This window comes from Adiantum capillus-veneris, chromosome 17 (assembly GCF_014529385.1).
Source record: "Adiantum capillus-veneris isolate H3 chromosome 17, ASM1452938v2, whole genome shotgun sequence".
Lineage (NCBI taxonomy): Eukaryota > Viridiplantae > Streptophyta > Polypodiopsida > Polypodiales > Pteridaceae > Adiantum > Adiantum capillus-veneris.
The window spans coordinates 13923208-13938178 of NC_140947.1; the positions used below are offsets into that span (position 1 = coordinate 13923208).

At 39.8% G+C, this 14971-nt stretch overlaps 1 protein-coding gene and 1 long non-coding RNA gene across 4 annotated transcripts in view; both read right to left on the bottom strand.

Annotated features, from left to right (window-relative positions):
* LOC147436835 (uncharacterized) overlaps positions 1 to 7606 on the bottom strand; it is a 44315-nt gene extending 36709 nt beyond the window's left edge. For 2 of the 3 annotated variants that reach the window (XR_015184705.1, XR_015184703.1), the window contains exons 1-2: positions 7466 to 7606; positions 5341 to 5414 (exon numbers count right to left, since the gene is read on the bottom strand). This is a non-coding gene — a long non-coding RNA (uncharacterized LOC147436835). The remainder of the gene's footprint in view (positions 1 to 5340; positions 5415 to 7465) is intronic. The other variant, XR_015184704.1, reaches the window with a different exon arrangement.
* Positions 7607 to 8512: 906 nt separating this feature from the next.
* LOC147436836 (uncharacterized) lies at positions 8513 to 9495 on the bottom strand. Its single transcript, XM_086485787.1, has 2 exons — positions 8872 to 9495; positions 8513 to 8804 (listed from the first exon to the last, which is right to left on the bottom strand). The coding sequence occupies exons 1-2, from the start codon at positions 9007 to 9009 to the stop codon at positions 8637 to 8639; spliced, it is 306 nt and encodes a 101-aa protein (XP_086341913.1). The 5' UTR covers positions 9010 to 9495; the 3' UTR covers positions 8513 to 8636.
* Between the last annotated feature and the right edge of the window lie 5476 nt (positions 9496 to 14971).

Below are 14971 nucleotides of genomic sequence, written 5' to 3' on the forward strand. Positions count from 1 at the left end.
TCTGATACCAATTGTTGGAATTAGGGTTGTAGAGAAACGCACACAGCTTGGAGAAGATGAAGGAAGCTCAAGGCACACAATAGAGATTGTATTACTTAGTGTGCAATGGAAAGATAGATAGCCCTAGAGCGATGGACGTATATACAATGCACGGGGGAAAAAACCTCCTAAAGAGGGAAAAAATGCCCCGGCGGTCCTAGTGTGTTCACACACATCACTACCACATGTATACGGTAACATCTATGTATCGTGATTATTCAACTTTCTCAAATTTTTACACTTTTTGGCTTGTTTTGCCAAATATTCAACTTGTTAAGGTCTTTGGACAAGTTTCACTGAGTTTGAACAAAATTTGTCCAAGTTATCAACTGTTTCGTGTCCGCAGACTCAGTTTCAAGAATCTGGCTTAAGTCTAACTTTTGTGATCTAAATTTCACCAAATTTGGTTTGTGTGGTCTACTTGATATGCTTGACCTTGGGGTATACTCAAATGTGCAAACAAATTTTGTAGCAGATGTAAATAATCACGATTATTTACTCCTGGTATTTTAATGCAACTTTTTACCACAATGTTGACACAGAATGGTTAAGCAGCTCAACTTAAGCTCCCCATACAAGTTTCGTCAAGTTTGAATAATCACTGTTCAAATGGTCAACAGTTTTGTGTCTGCAGACTGGCTTTACGAATTTGGCCACAATTTTCACTTTAATGATCCAAATCTTACCAAATTTAACTTGTGAGCTTAATATAACATGCTAAAACCAGTGGTATGTTAAGTTGTCAAAAAAGTTGAAAATTTTGATAAAAGTAAATAATCGTACTTCTGGCAAATTTTTACATCTTTTTGGTAAACAGAGCATGTACACTTGTTTAACACTTAGAAATTCCCAATTTACACTCAAGTTCTCGACAATCAGTAAAGATTTCAGTTTTTACCAAGGTTTTGGTCAGTTTGGTGATCCAAATTCTATGGGCCTTTACAAAAGTTGTTTGTACACATGCATAGAGTCTCCGGTATCAGCCTTGGCCACTTTTGAGCTAAAAATAAATAATCGAGATTATTTACTTTTGGCTTAAAATGAGCACTTTTTTTAACTTTTCCAGTGGACAATGTTTTTATGATCTATTTTAAGCCTCTGAGCTAAGTCAAAGCTTAATTCAGCCTAAAATGTCAAGAAAAAGTAACTAATCTGAGTTTTTGCAAACTCTCTAAAATTTACCTCAAATGCGTCCTTAAGCTTACCCACTGGTTCATACAACTTTTAAAGCATAATCTCCAGCTAGATTCAATGGTTGACAGTCTTCTGGTGTTGTTTCTAGCTGTAGACCTAAAATTCTGCAACTTCATATAAACAACTCACAATTGATTCTTTTGGAGATAGCCACCTCCGATTCTACTTATCCTACTCCTACATTCTACTGCAATGGGATTGTGAAAAGTGTCCACAAACACTCGGTTTCTTGTTTTTTATAGTTTTATGAGCCTTGATCTTAAGACTTGTCTCATCCATCAATCATTCTCAAAATTCAATCTAATCCTACATTCCTAAAAGGTACTTAGCAAGTACACTTACTTCCATGCTACCTCTACACAGTAAAAGACGACAATCTTAAGCTATGCGGTTTTTATAAGAAGAAAGTTTTGACTCTAGGTGATCCTAGAGGAAGTTAAAGGACAACTACACGAGATGCTCATGTTTTTTTTTACTTTAAGTATCTTCGATACCCGACGCAGCGGCGCCAAATGTGGGACGGGTGTTTAACTTCACTCCTATCTTATTGTTGAAGACATAGCAAGAACCACGAATATAATTGTCAATCCATGGGACGAAGCTGACTTGACTAGTATATAGAGGCTACAAGAGGTTTTCAATCTCTTGGAAAACAACAAACAACTCGCATCTAACTCAAACTACACTCAAATGACAAAAATCACCAAAAGCTAGTCGTTAAATCGGCAAACAAATCATAATCGTTACAACATCAATTGACATCTAAACGTTACGAAACTTCTAGGACATGTTTATAAGACCTAAGCACACATGCTTATGGTCTCAATTCTCACTTTAAGTCAAGTGCAAAAATCGCGATTATCAACAGCAGTGAATTTTTGACATAGTAGTTTTCGACCCAGAATGCATCTAAATGCTTAGCAATGATGTCCCAATATCCCGTCCGCCTATACTTATTTTATGATTTTTACGCTTAAATTCTTACTTATGATGAAATTAGGACATGAATCCGCGATGTCAAAAGCTACGGATTACCATGAAATGCTTACGTCAATGCGTAGAGCTCTTACCTGCGATTGCAACACAACAGACGGCACTGCAATGTGACAACCGAGAAGAGAGCAGAAGCACAAGAAGGAGAGAAGTGAGCGTCGTTAGCTCACACTGTGTTCTATTATCCAAAGACTTACAAAAATTGGCTTTTATACCTTAGCCAAGGTTTCTGTTGTCAAAACTAATAATCTGTGAGCTCTAAGTAAAGATAGATTGATACAATCTAGAAGCTTGTATCCCCGGCTCATCAATCACACTGTTTATCTGAAAAGTAGGAGTTACAACATTTCCGATTCATCAAAATAATAAGTGTTTTTACAATAAAAGCTCCGAAAAATGTTATCCGAGTTAGCTTGGTGCTAACAATTCTTTTCTACAATTCTACACAAAGTGGAGAACTTTCTCTTCTTGATATTCCCATGTCATTTTTGTCAATACCTCACTCTCTTCATACAAAATTCATACTGAAAATCTTTGTCTGACGAAGGATAGAACCTATGCTCTGACACCACTTGTGAGAGCCATGCCAAGGACTGTCGGGTGTCCCATATCCAAATAGATACACTACGATTTCTGACATCCCTCCCGCTTGAGACCAACATCAAGACAGGATTCCTCTCACTCTTTGATGCCAACTCAAGGGGTCGTAACATTCGCTTTTCTCTTATAAAATCCTTAACCCCGAAATATATATCCTTATTGCTTTAAAATTTTCAGTCGAAGTCATCAGACTAAATGTGAACTCAACCTTCCAAGGTCAATTGGTGGGTGTTCTCTAGTTCACCTTTGGCTCAAGGTCACTAACGCTTTTCTCTCGGTTATGGCCGAGCACAACCGTCACAACGTTCCCCTAAGATGAGTGTATTAATTAGCTACACAAAGGCCTCGTTCTCAAGTTTGATCCCCGCTCGGTAGATATGGATCTCTTTTCCCGTTTTTGACTCAACTTAATGGACAACATAAAATTGGGTTCAACTTTCCTGCCAACAATCAACCCTCCGAAATCCACTCTCCCACAGAACCGTTTGGTAAATGCACCTTCCTAGGTAGTACTATGATACTAGAAAACAGTATTAAAATCATGTCAAACCAAGAATATATTTTAAGCATTTGAAAGTAACAAGCAAACTGTCGTTCCCACCTTTTTCTTTTAAAAGAATATTTTACTTATTTTTTTCTTTAGTATTAGTAAAATTATCCACTTATACTCCTCCAGACATATCCCTATCATCGTCCAAGGACCTGGGTATCGTGTCTCCTCCGTCATATGTGGAGGCGACGTCTTGACACAATTTTCAATTCTTATTTTTCTTTATCTTGTATAAAAAAGGCTTTAAAGATAATCTACGTTAGGTTCTTTTTAAATCAATAACCCGAGAAGCAGAGCAAAGGTTTGACTGCTGATGAGGACAATTGCGAAATAGCCCATTTAGGTTCCTAGCCTTTCCAAGGTTTCTTTTTACCAAACAATTAGAAGAGTGCTTTAATTAAACCACATCCTCCTCCCTTTTCTTGAATCCTTCATGGATCCAATGTTTTTTTATCCATTTTTCCGTCGGCATCAGGCCTATCCGGACTAGGCCGATTTTCAAGCGCATCCGGAGGTCCCTGTCACCGATTGGGACTCACTCCCATTAAATCCCATTTACAGGGCAATGAATGAACCCGAGCTCAGAACATAGACCAATTGTTATCAGTTCTAGTGGAAAAGAACCATCCCTCGTTGCATCCCATAGGTAAACACCTGTGTCGGCCTTTTCCAAACATGTAAGACAAAGTTTACACCTAAATGTTATGCTAAGGCAATCCACGTTAAATATTTTCGGTAAAGTTTTAATCCTAGTTAAAATTTAGAGTGAGTTCCTTAAGTTATAATCTCTTAATCCTATTTTCTTTTTATGTTTACTCAAATAAGATCTTAAGAGAACAACGAGTCTCTTGAAAGTTTAAGATTTTGTCTCGACGTAAGTTTCAAGTTAACCCCGTCATAAACGAATCCCATATGTTTTCTTTGCATGAGTTGTCATCCATGGAACATCTGCATGGAAGCGATGAGAGTTTTATATTCAAGCAACATGGGCATTGTTGCTTATACAAGAGTGAAACCCTTCCATGCATGGTAGTGTAAGTGAAAAAAAATTACAATGTTCCGACATGCTAGTGTAATGAAAAATGCTCATGTAATAGTGTATGAATGATTAACAAATTATTCTTTAAGGAGGGGTTTAGACATACCTTACTACCGTTGAGAGGATTAATTATGTAGTTCTAGGAGAGGCTTAAGGGTTTGGGATTTTTCAATTAGCAAGTGAGGGATAACCTTACTTACAATGAGAATCTTTTTACAAAAAAAACTCCCTTGTTTATGATAGAGTTATCCTTCAAGACTCAACTTCTTCTTGAGAGAATTAGATATTAACATAATTATTGCCAAAAAAGCTATGCACATATTTTATAGAGAGAAACAAAAATATTTTATAGAGAAACAAAAACGATTCTTTCTTTATTTAACTAATACATGAAGAAAAAGTTATGAGCCTTTTTATGAGAGCATTTCTTTTAGAGAAATTATATTGCCTCTTTTGGAAAACTAAAGTTAGTTCCAATATTTAATTTCCTTTGATTTATGGTATTTTATCTTTATCAATCATTTAAATAAGAGTAACTTTAAAGAACAAGAGTAAGAGAGTAACTTAAAAGTTGATCAACCAAATATTTGAGAAAAATTAGGGATAATTATACATATTAGTCACCATTTATCATGCATACTATTTAGTTATGATCTCGAGACACCTATGGATAAAGAGTGTTTTCTACTCTCTCTAAGCCATATTAATATGGTACTCTTAAGAACTTGAAATAACGAAACTTGAAATAATATTGTAGTTAGTGGTTAACAACGTTGTTAGTTAACAAAGAAAAAATTAATAATTTGTTCTTCTAAGAAAGAGGAAAGTTTGCTTATGTAAACGTGAGATCTTAAGTGTGAATTTATGTAGAATGAAGAGTAACCCAATGTTTAAGGTATGCAAGAAGATGACAAGAAAACATTACCTTGGTTTGTGAGATAAGTCTTTTCCTTGCTTTGGGTGATTGAAGAAGCGTGTTGATTAGTCAACTCTCCCCCTCTACAAGGCCACCAATTACGCTACTTAGAAGGAGAGAATGGAAAGAGGCAAGAGAGATTCAAGCTACGAAAATCTTAGGGTTTATAAGAGTGTAATAGGAAGAACAAGATCAAGTTATTGAAGCATGGTTATGGTTTTTTGGCCATGGCTTCTCTTGTAGAGGAGGTGTGTAGGAGGTATGTGTGTACGTGTGTATTTCAAGAGGCTTGGCTATGGGTTCCTCAAGCTTCTCTACAACTTACTCTCTGATGCATTCTAAAAATGGAGAAGAGAAGTGAAAATACCTTCTTTTTATGCACATTTTTTATAAATGCTTTCATTCATCCTGATAGGTTATATTTTCCTTATCTTGATAACTTATACTTCTTTGATAACTTATCTTACTTATAAAAAAAAAATTCAACAAGTTACTTGCTCACCTTATTCTTATGTTCTCTTTTCCTTTTTTTTTTCTTATCTTATATTTTTCTTTATGCCAATTTTTCTCAAAATGAAAAGCTAATTTTTTAAGCATTGGTCATGTCCATGTTCCCATAGCATAGAAGTATCGTGGGTATACTTTGGTGCTTAAATTGAGCCCAAATTTTTCTCGAATATCTCTATATTTGACATTTTTTTGTGAACAGACTAATAGTGAGGGACATTTGGGGACAAGATCTTGCTTGGCAAAGCAAAAGTTGTCATGTATTTCAAATTGTTTACTTTTGAAGCACAACGGGTTCACGGGTATATCACACGTGGGGATGCAACAAATAAACTACAAGTCATTGCAACAAATAAACTACAAGTCATTGTCATCTGATACGCAGGGACGACGGATGCTCTAATTGTGTTCATGTAACGAGAATCAACTCTCGAATTAATATTATTGCAACATATGTCCAACATGACCAATCTTGGACATGTTGGACATTGCTTTGGTTGACATGTATATCACAGTAGCCAATTAAAGGTAGATCTTTGCAAAGAATGGCATCACTTTAGTCATGTGCAGAGTGAGGGTTTCTCCCATGAAGCTATCACCTATACTTACATCTTGAAGGCACACGACATTATGCATGAAGCTAGCATGGGCAACCAAATTCATGATGATATATCTGGCGAAGGGGGAAAGTGTCCGCAGGACATTGTTGGTCGAGAGCATGCATGCTTTGATTGGAGGACAAGCCCAACAAGGATAGGGCCAACAAGCATTGACAAGGCTATTTTCATCGTGCAACAAGCTGATTTTTCAACATCCCGATCGGACCTTCCAAGTCCATTGCCGAGATTACAGCATGAAGTTATTTTTCCATGCCATTGGGAGCAGAGCGTAGGGAAGCCCATCGCATGTATCCAATGCAAAGGCTATGTTTGCAATGCAAACCATCTCCATGACAAACCTACTCTTCACCTTCATTTTAGTGTCACCCGCTCTCATGATGATCAAGGGGCCATTTGAAGAACTCCTTTTGCCATTGCTTCATAGTTGCAAAGATTTTTGCATAGATTGAACCAGAGAGACCATGGCGCCTATATTTACTTTCTAGGCTCGAGCTGCACAAGAGCCCAATATGTTCCATGCAAAATCTCCAAAGGCCGGTCCTCAGCTATGGTGTAGAGAGCCAATGCAAGTTCCAATTCTGACTTGAGCATTGTGCTCAAAATAGAATCAATATCCCATGACTTAGCATGAAGATTGTTTTGGGCATCAAGGTGAGCTAGTCCACGTCCACCGTAGCGCATCTCATTGGCCGTAGAGCTTCATGCACATATCGTATTTTGAAGTGCACAGACTGTAGGATATGCCCCTTTGGGGAATCTTTGGGGCAACTTATGCACCAGGTAGGGGGGTGCATGCTGAATTAAATCAAGCATTGGGAAAGTAGTAGGAGAGATCCTCCCCATGGCCCTTCCCACAAATGGATAACTTAACCAAAGTTCAATCAAAATTTGCATCCATAAGAAATACATCATGTTCGAAATGTTAAAGCACGCTACAAACCAACCAACCAACCAAATGATGCATGATCCACGCCTTCCCTTAATAAGAGGCATTGTAGTAAGCTTACCATTTGAGCTAATAATCCCAACAATTGCAACCATCATCTTGGTGGGCTTGTAGCTTGCTTGTCATGCTTGCAATGGTAGCAACTGTCTCTATTATTTATCCCCGTAAAGGCTTGGAGGCAAGGTATAGCTGTACCACCGTACAATAGTCATGAGTCACCTTCACTTGAGAGAGGGGGGGGGGGGGGGGGGGGGAGAGAGTAGCACACTTTTGCCAAGAGACATGGATGATGGGCATTAAAACATAAAGACATCAAGATGATGCATGATCCACGCCTTCCCTTAATAAGAGGCATTGTAGTAAGCTTACCATTTGAGCTAATAATCCCAACAATTGCAACCATCATCTTGGTGGGCTTGTAGCTTGCTTGTCATGCTTGCAATGGTAGCAACTGTCTCTATTATTTATCCCCGTAAAGGCTTGGAGGCAAGGTATAGCTGTACCACCGTACAATAGTCATGAGTCACCTTCACTTGAGAGAGAGAGAGAGGGGGGGGGGGAGATTATTTATCCCCGTAAAGGCTTGGAGGCAAGGTATAGCTGTACCACCGTACAATAGTCATGAGTCACCTTCACTTGAGAGAGAGAGAGGGGGGGGGGAGAGAGAGCACACTTTTGCCAAGAGACGAGCACACTTTTGCCAAGAGACATGGATGATGGGCATTAAAACATAAAGACATCAAGATTCTTGCCTAGTCATCTTTGAATAATATCTTGGTGGAGCCACCCAATTCGCAGTATCAGACACAACGTTTGAAACCAAAGAGTGTCATCTCTCACCAGACACGAATGATGGGAGTCACGATATTTCAAGAGATCGTATGGCAAATGTGCTACCTCTCAAAATTACAATTGACTTTCAGAAAAATCAGTCATGATGAAAGTACATGGAATCAATTCGAGGGAAATTTTCTGTTCTACTATTTGACCCTCTTGAAATGCAGAGGGCCAAGAGAGCCTCGCGGCTCCATCGAACAGCTTGCACCAATAAATTATACATGTCAAGAAAAGGGTCTCTCTCTCTCTCTCTCTCTCTCAAAACTTCAGATAGCAAACAGCCCATTAACCTCATTATTTGATTGGGGAAAATAGTCTCATGGTTTGTACAATTGTGACAAATCTCTCGAACTCTCCTCCCGCAGAAAGAAAACAGGTGCATTGGAGGGGCGCAATTAATGGTTGCCAGCGTCACCACCACCAGTGACCTTATTGAAGGCACCCTTCACAGCATCACCTGCCTGCTGCAGCGCGCTGCCAGCTCCATCCCTGGCCTGCGCAGCCTTCTCTTGTGTTGCCTGAGCTGCGCCCGATGCCTTCTCCTTGGCAGCTCCCGTCATGCTCTACAAACACCACAAACTTCCGTGTATAGCCTCTCTCTCTCTCTCTCTGAATAAGTTCGTGTAGTACCTGGGCATGGTGCTGCGCCTCTCCCGCCTTCTCCTCGCCGAGCTGCTTCGTCTCTTGCGCCTTCTGGGCGGTGGTGTCCTTGGCCTGCCCCGCCCTCTCAGCGGTTGCATCACGAGCGTGCTGGGCGTGGTCGGCCATCGTAGACGGATTAAACAAGCTCTCTCAAAAACGTGCAGTGTCGAAGTAGTGAAATGTGACTGATCCGATGGCAGTCTGCTGTAATGAAAGCATTATAAAGGGCGGGCCATGCAGACGGGAAGCAGACACGTCTCTCTCCCATCCCCCACGCGGCATCGACTGCTCATTTTGTGCGCACCCACCACAAGTCGACACGTGTGCCCACAATTCGGTACTTTGCATGGATAGATTGCGTTGACTACGTCTAATTTAATCTAATCTTCTAATTTCTAATTATTATGATGGAGAGAGGGGTTCCACAAAGAGGGACGGGTTGATGGAGGCGTCACCTCAATGAACGTAAAACTAGGTGGGCCTTGCTACATAACATCTATAGAATATAACAAGACATATGGAAATTGACAGTTAGCATCTAGAACTGAAGGGAACAAGAGAATGACTACTTTGGCACGCCAATTACGATCAAATCCAGCTTATTGAACTTAGGATCTAGGACCCACTAATGAAGGACAATTATGTTACCCGCGTTCGTCTTCATTTCAACTTTTGTAATGTCAGTTTGATTGTACAACTTATTCAAGGCAAGGTTGTTATAGTGTTGAACGTCTGATCTATGAGTACAGATTATCGTAGTAGAGTTGTTGATGTAGTCATGCACATGCGCCTCATCTATAATACGTGCACCCAAGTTACAATTGATCTCAGCTATTACGGCTGGTTTTCTTTCACGAATAATGGTCAAGAACTCAAGCAATTCAGGGTCCGTTGCATGTCTTATATAGCATGACATTCTGTACAAAGTTGCATGTAGCCAGTAGACCGAGTTTGTGTTATGGCATGTGTTACAAAGCTCCTATGCGTGACTACAACTGGGGGGTAGTTGGGCAAGATCATCGAGCAAGAGAACACATTTCTTGTTGAAGGGACATACTGGTAGCTTCTTCGTTTATTTAGCGGAATCTCCGCATATTCCCTTGCTTCCCTGCCTACCCCCTTGCTCTTAAGTTTCTCCAAAACGCAGCATCGATGTTCGAACACAGACAAGCAAAAAATTGACACATTTACGCCTCGTTTAACCACTCGCATTTGTTCGCATCTTACAAAGCGAGTGTTATTTATTAAAAAAGTCGCAAACCTCGTCTAGCTGCTCAACCTACCTGTGCGTCATCTCCTTCCTGCACCTCAACCTACTTGCACATCCTCATCTCCTGCTGCTGCGCATCACTGTCGCCATCTACCTCCCGCAACTCAGCTTGATGTGCGCCTATTCAAGCGGGATCTTGCAAGATTCCCTTTATAGGAACTTTTTGAAAATCGTAGGGACATACTGCTTGTTACGTTCACATTTTGTCTTTTGATAAGGTCAAAAGTCGTTTGGGTTAACATGGAGAGCTTGTCCATAATTATAATATTTGCCTCTTTTACGTCCAAATATCACTCATCACTCTCATGAATAGAGAGGGGATAATGTTTGTCATAATAATCAATATCTAATTCTCCTAAATGATTTTCTCATGTTAAACTGATCATTTAATATGGGGAAGTGCCAGGGGAGAAAAAGCTAGAATATTGGTTAAGCTAGCAGACCGGCCACAGTAGGGATCAGAAGGAGGGAAAATAGGGATCCAAAGGGGGGGCCATCTGCAAAGAGAAATGTGCAACAATGGGCTTAAAAGACCCTAAGGTTCAGCCCATTAAGACTTCCAAAATGCTAAGGTTCCAAAATTCAAAGGTTGTGTCCAAAGGTCAAACATTAGGGGAATTGGATGCTTTGTGTGTGTCCCAAAAGTCTTCATGCATCCCTACATAGGAGGGGGCGAGCCCTAGTTGTAGGAGATGAGAGAGAAACTCAAACACACACACACACACATAAGCTCCCTTTACACAAAGGGAATGAGGGAGACACGTCAGCTCCCTAGCCCAGATGCCCACAAGGTGTACTCAAATCCTATTGGATGACCTTGGAGGTGGACCAATGAGAATTAGGCTAGAGTAAATCTAGTTTAATCAATTTAAAAACATTTAATAAAAGAACCAATAATAATTAAGCTCTCTAAAAGACTATTGGACAGTCTCCCCGAGCATTCAGCAGCCCAATGGCTTGCCTGATTCCTATTGGCCAGGAGACAAAGGGGTCCAGTGAGAGTTTAATTGCATTTATTAATTACCTAAAGCTCTCACAAAAGGGGAAAGGGGGACACATGTCAGAAGGCTATCACTTATGCTGCTTAATTTCCATTGGCTAGGCCTGGGGAGGTCCAATAGGGTTGTAGTATGAGCATTTAGCAAGGGGAGTCGACCAAGAGAGGGAGGGGGCTGATTTTTGGAAGGCATTATCACACACACACTCACACAATCTGATGTGTGAAGCAAGAAGACTCTCTCTCTCCTTCTCAAGCTTTAATAGAAAGCTTACCACCTACTCCAAGCTTGTGAGAAGGGAGGCCTACACCAACAACTCTTGGCTTTGTGATGCAAATCCAACCAAGAGCCAAGCTTCAATGCATGCTCATCTCCCCTACCATGCTAATTACTAAGCTAAGCTAAGCTAATATGAGTGATTATGTGAGGAGATGTATATCTTTCTCGTAGAATACTCCTTCTTCCTCTCAATCTACTCTCATGCCCCGCTAGCTCTCACCATCTTCGAAGGTGTGTGAGGTCTTGGGTCTGAGACCCTGAGGGAATTCATGTTGTGTTTGATAAGTTTTTTGCTTAGTGCTTGAAGTTTCCATCTTCATTGCACTAGATAGTATTGAAGGAACACAAAGGATTGTATTGTAAAATGTCTCTCTTGATGGGAGAAACCATAATACAAAGCCTTTTGGAGGGGGGACCGCCGGCTCCATGCAAATCCGGTACTCAACTGTTGTCAATTACTTAATTTCTCTCTCTTTTGAAGTATTGTTCATGCTATCTAACTAGGTGTTATACTTTTTGTTGCTCTCTCCACCCAATCACTCTTGTTATTCTCATTAGGAAGCTATTCTAATGAAATGCTCACTATGTTCATGCTATTTTCCGCTACACACAAGTTACTAAACCATTAAATGTTACACTGTTGATTCGTGGTTGGTATCTTGAACTGTTAATAGACTATAGATGCAATGTTTCTAAGTGTTGTTGTTGCTGCTACGATGGCAAAGCGCCCAACAATAATATAGAAACGAGGGCAACAAGAGTGTCTATTTTATTTTTCCCTCGACCTCGTAAATCACTGTATATGTGAGATATGCCGTTGTGCAGGAGGGACATATTTCTAGATTGTGAGCAAAGATATCACATTGCATGCTCCAATCTTTATACAATGCAGTAATTTCAAACCACGACCTAGCATATGGACGATAAGTTAGTTTCAAGTTGGTTGCAATTTGCTCCCTAGCTTATTAACGATTGGATTGTAATCTTATAGGTCTTGAGAACTTCAAATTGATACCCAGTATGGGAGAAACAAGGACATATATTATATGGAATCAATTATTTAGACACCTAGTATGGTATCAATTATTTAGAGCTAAAGTAATAATGCACAAGGTGAATTCATTATTGCGATCCCGGGAGATTCACTATGAAGTTTCGTATGGTATCACCTGAGTGTAAGGGAGGTGGGTTTTAAATAGGGGTGCCATAAGCGTATACAATAGGGGTAAACCCCACTTATTTCCCAATGTTTATTGTATAGGTAGAGGGGGGTTGTATGGAGGGGGATGGGGGTGGTGGAGAGGAAGAGGAAGAGGGAAACTTGCAAATCTCAAAACTTTTCTATATACCTCTTAAACTTGAAAAATTTAACCCAAAATTTCAAAACTTTCAAAACAAGGGTATGTTTTTATGGGTATCTCGGGGAGTGTATAATACTCAATAAAAGTAATGGCAACCATGTGTGCATTTGAGCATACCAACAATTGATGTCTTCCCCATGAGCAAGTTTCTCGGAGGATACTAGTGCTAAACAAGGATATCTTTGTTCTGTTTACTCTCATAGTGTACGGAGAAAACTGACAAATTTTAGCAGCACCTCAGTGACCACAAAAAGAGCATCTCTCATCATTTTCCTAAAAATCTTATGTGGTATTGATGGATTACATCTTATTTTATGTGCAATCTTTTGAACTATTACGACTTGGATGCTCCCATCCATCGTAATAGCCTCTATCTCTACTATCATAACCAACGAATGTTGTCCTCATTTAGTAGTATATTTTAGGTCCTCATATATATCCTCCATAGACAAGAGTGTGAGTTACCAAAGTGGTAAACAACCATAGATTTGTGTGTGGCCCCTAGAATTGTAGGTCTTTACATTGTCTCTCAAGTGCCCCCAAAACAGCAGTTTCATGAGTAAGTCAAGCATTTTGCCACATCCTCCATAGAAAATTGAGTCCCATGGAATGAGACACCTAAAAATAGATGATATCTCACATATTTAACTTCATGTCTTCTAAATGTTAATAGGAGGCTGTGATTTGGTCACTTATGCTTCTGCGGTTATAAACATCACAACTTGTAATGTAATTGGCCTATTAACTTGAGAGTAGCAAAAATTAATGAGAGTAATTTTGAGAAATTACCTTGTGAGCATAGCAGGTGAACATAATTGATATTAGCAACATTAACATAGCATTTAGTTAACTTGGAATGAACAATACTTTTGCAAGAGAGAGTTTTTAAAAACATGACAACAATTGAGGACCGGATTTATGTGGAGCCCGTCCCCCCTCCAATAGGCATTTGTATTATGATTTCTCCCATTAAAAGAGATTGGTTATAATACAATATTTGTGGTCCTTGTAACCTAGGTGATGCAATGAAGATGGAAAGCTTCATGCATCACAAGCATAACATAAACTTTGGAGAAAGCTTTAACTATCCCAAGCCTCATTCCCAGACCTCAAACACCTTTGAAGGTGGAGAGAGCTAGCAGGGAATGAGGGTAGGGAAGAGGAAGAAGAAACATTTCATAGGGGAAAGAATTAGTTCCTCACTCATCATAACTCTTCTTGCTAGCATACATAATAGCATAGTAATGAAGATGGAGAAGATGGCAAGCTTAAGCATTGAAGCATGGCTCTTGGTTGGATTTGCACTCCATAGCCAAGAGTGGTTGGTGTAGGCTCTCAACATCTACTTGTTTGGAGAAGGAGAGGGAGCTCTTGCACTTTTCACAATGCATAATGAGAGTGTGTGTGAGTGTGTGTGGGAGAGTATACCCCCCTAAGCAACCCCTAGCTTGCTTTGGTCGACCCGTTTTATTCGTGGGCTGTATAAACTCACTTTATATAACAAGTGTTGGCAAAAATTTTCAAATGCAATTGTGGAATCATAAGGTATTTCAGATGCAAAACTTTGGCATGCACAGTTTGGTCATCTAAATTTTTCCTATTTGTTGTGTTTGCAAAAATCTGATATGCTTGCTTCTTTGCCGTCTCTTGAAGCACATGTCAAACATGTTTGTGAACGCTGTATTTTGGGTAAGATGCAGCATTCTAAGTTTCCAAAGGATGGTCTAGTTAGGGCCACATGCAGGTTGCAGCTTGTGCATAGTGATGTTTGAGGGCCCATGCAAACTTCGTCCTTGGGCAATTACCTTTACTTCGTGACTTTCATTAATGATTACTTTAGGAATGCATGGGTATTTAAACTTAAATCAAAGTCCAAAGTATTTATGTGCTTCAAACAATTTTTGGCTATGGTTGAAAATGTCCCGAAATGTACTACGGGCACCCTCCGTTTTGATCGGGGGGGGAGTATATGTCTCATGAATCTAATGCATTTCTTGCTAGTTGTGGGATAAAACACCAATGTACAGTGCCTTATACGCCTCAGAAAAATGGTGTTGCTGAGAGGAAAAACATGTCACTTACGGAAATGGCACGATGTATGGTCAAAAGTCAAGCTTTGTTGCGTTCTTTTTGGCTTGAGGCCATCATGTGTGCCACTTATGTACTGAACATGTGTCCTA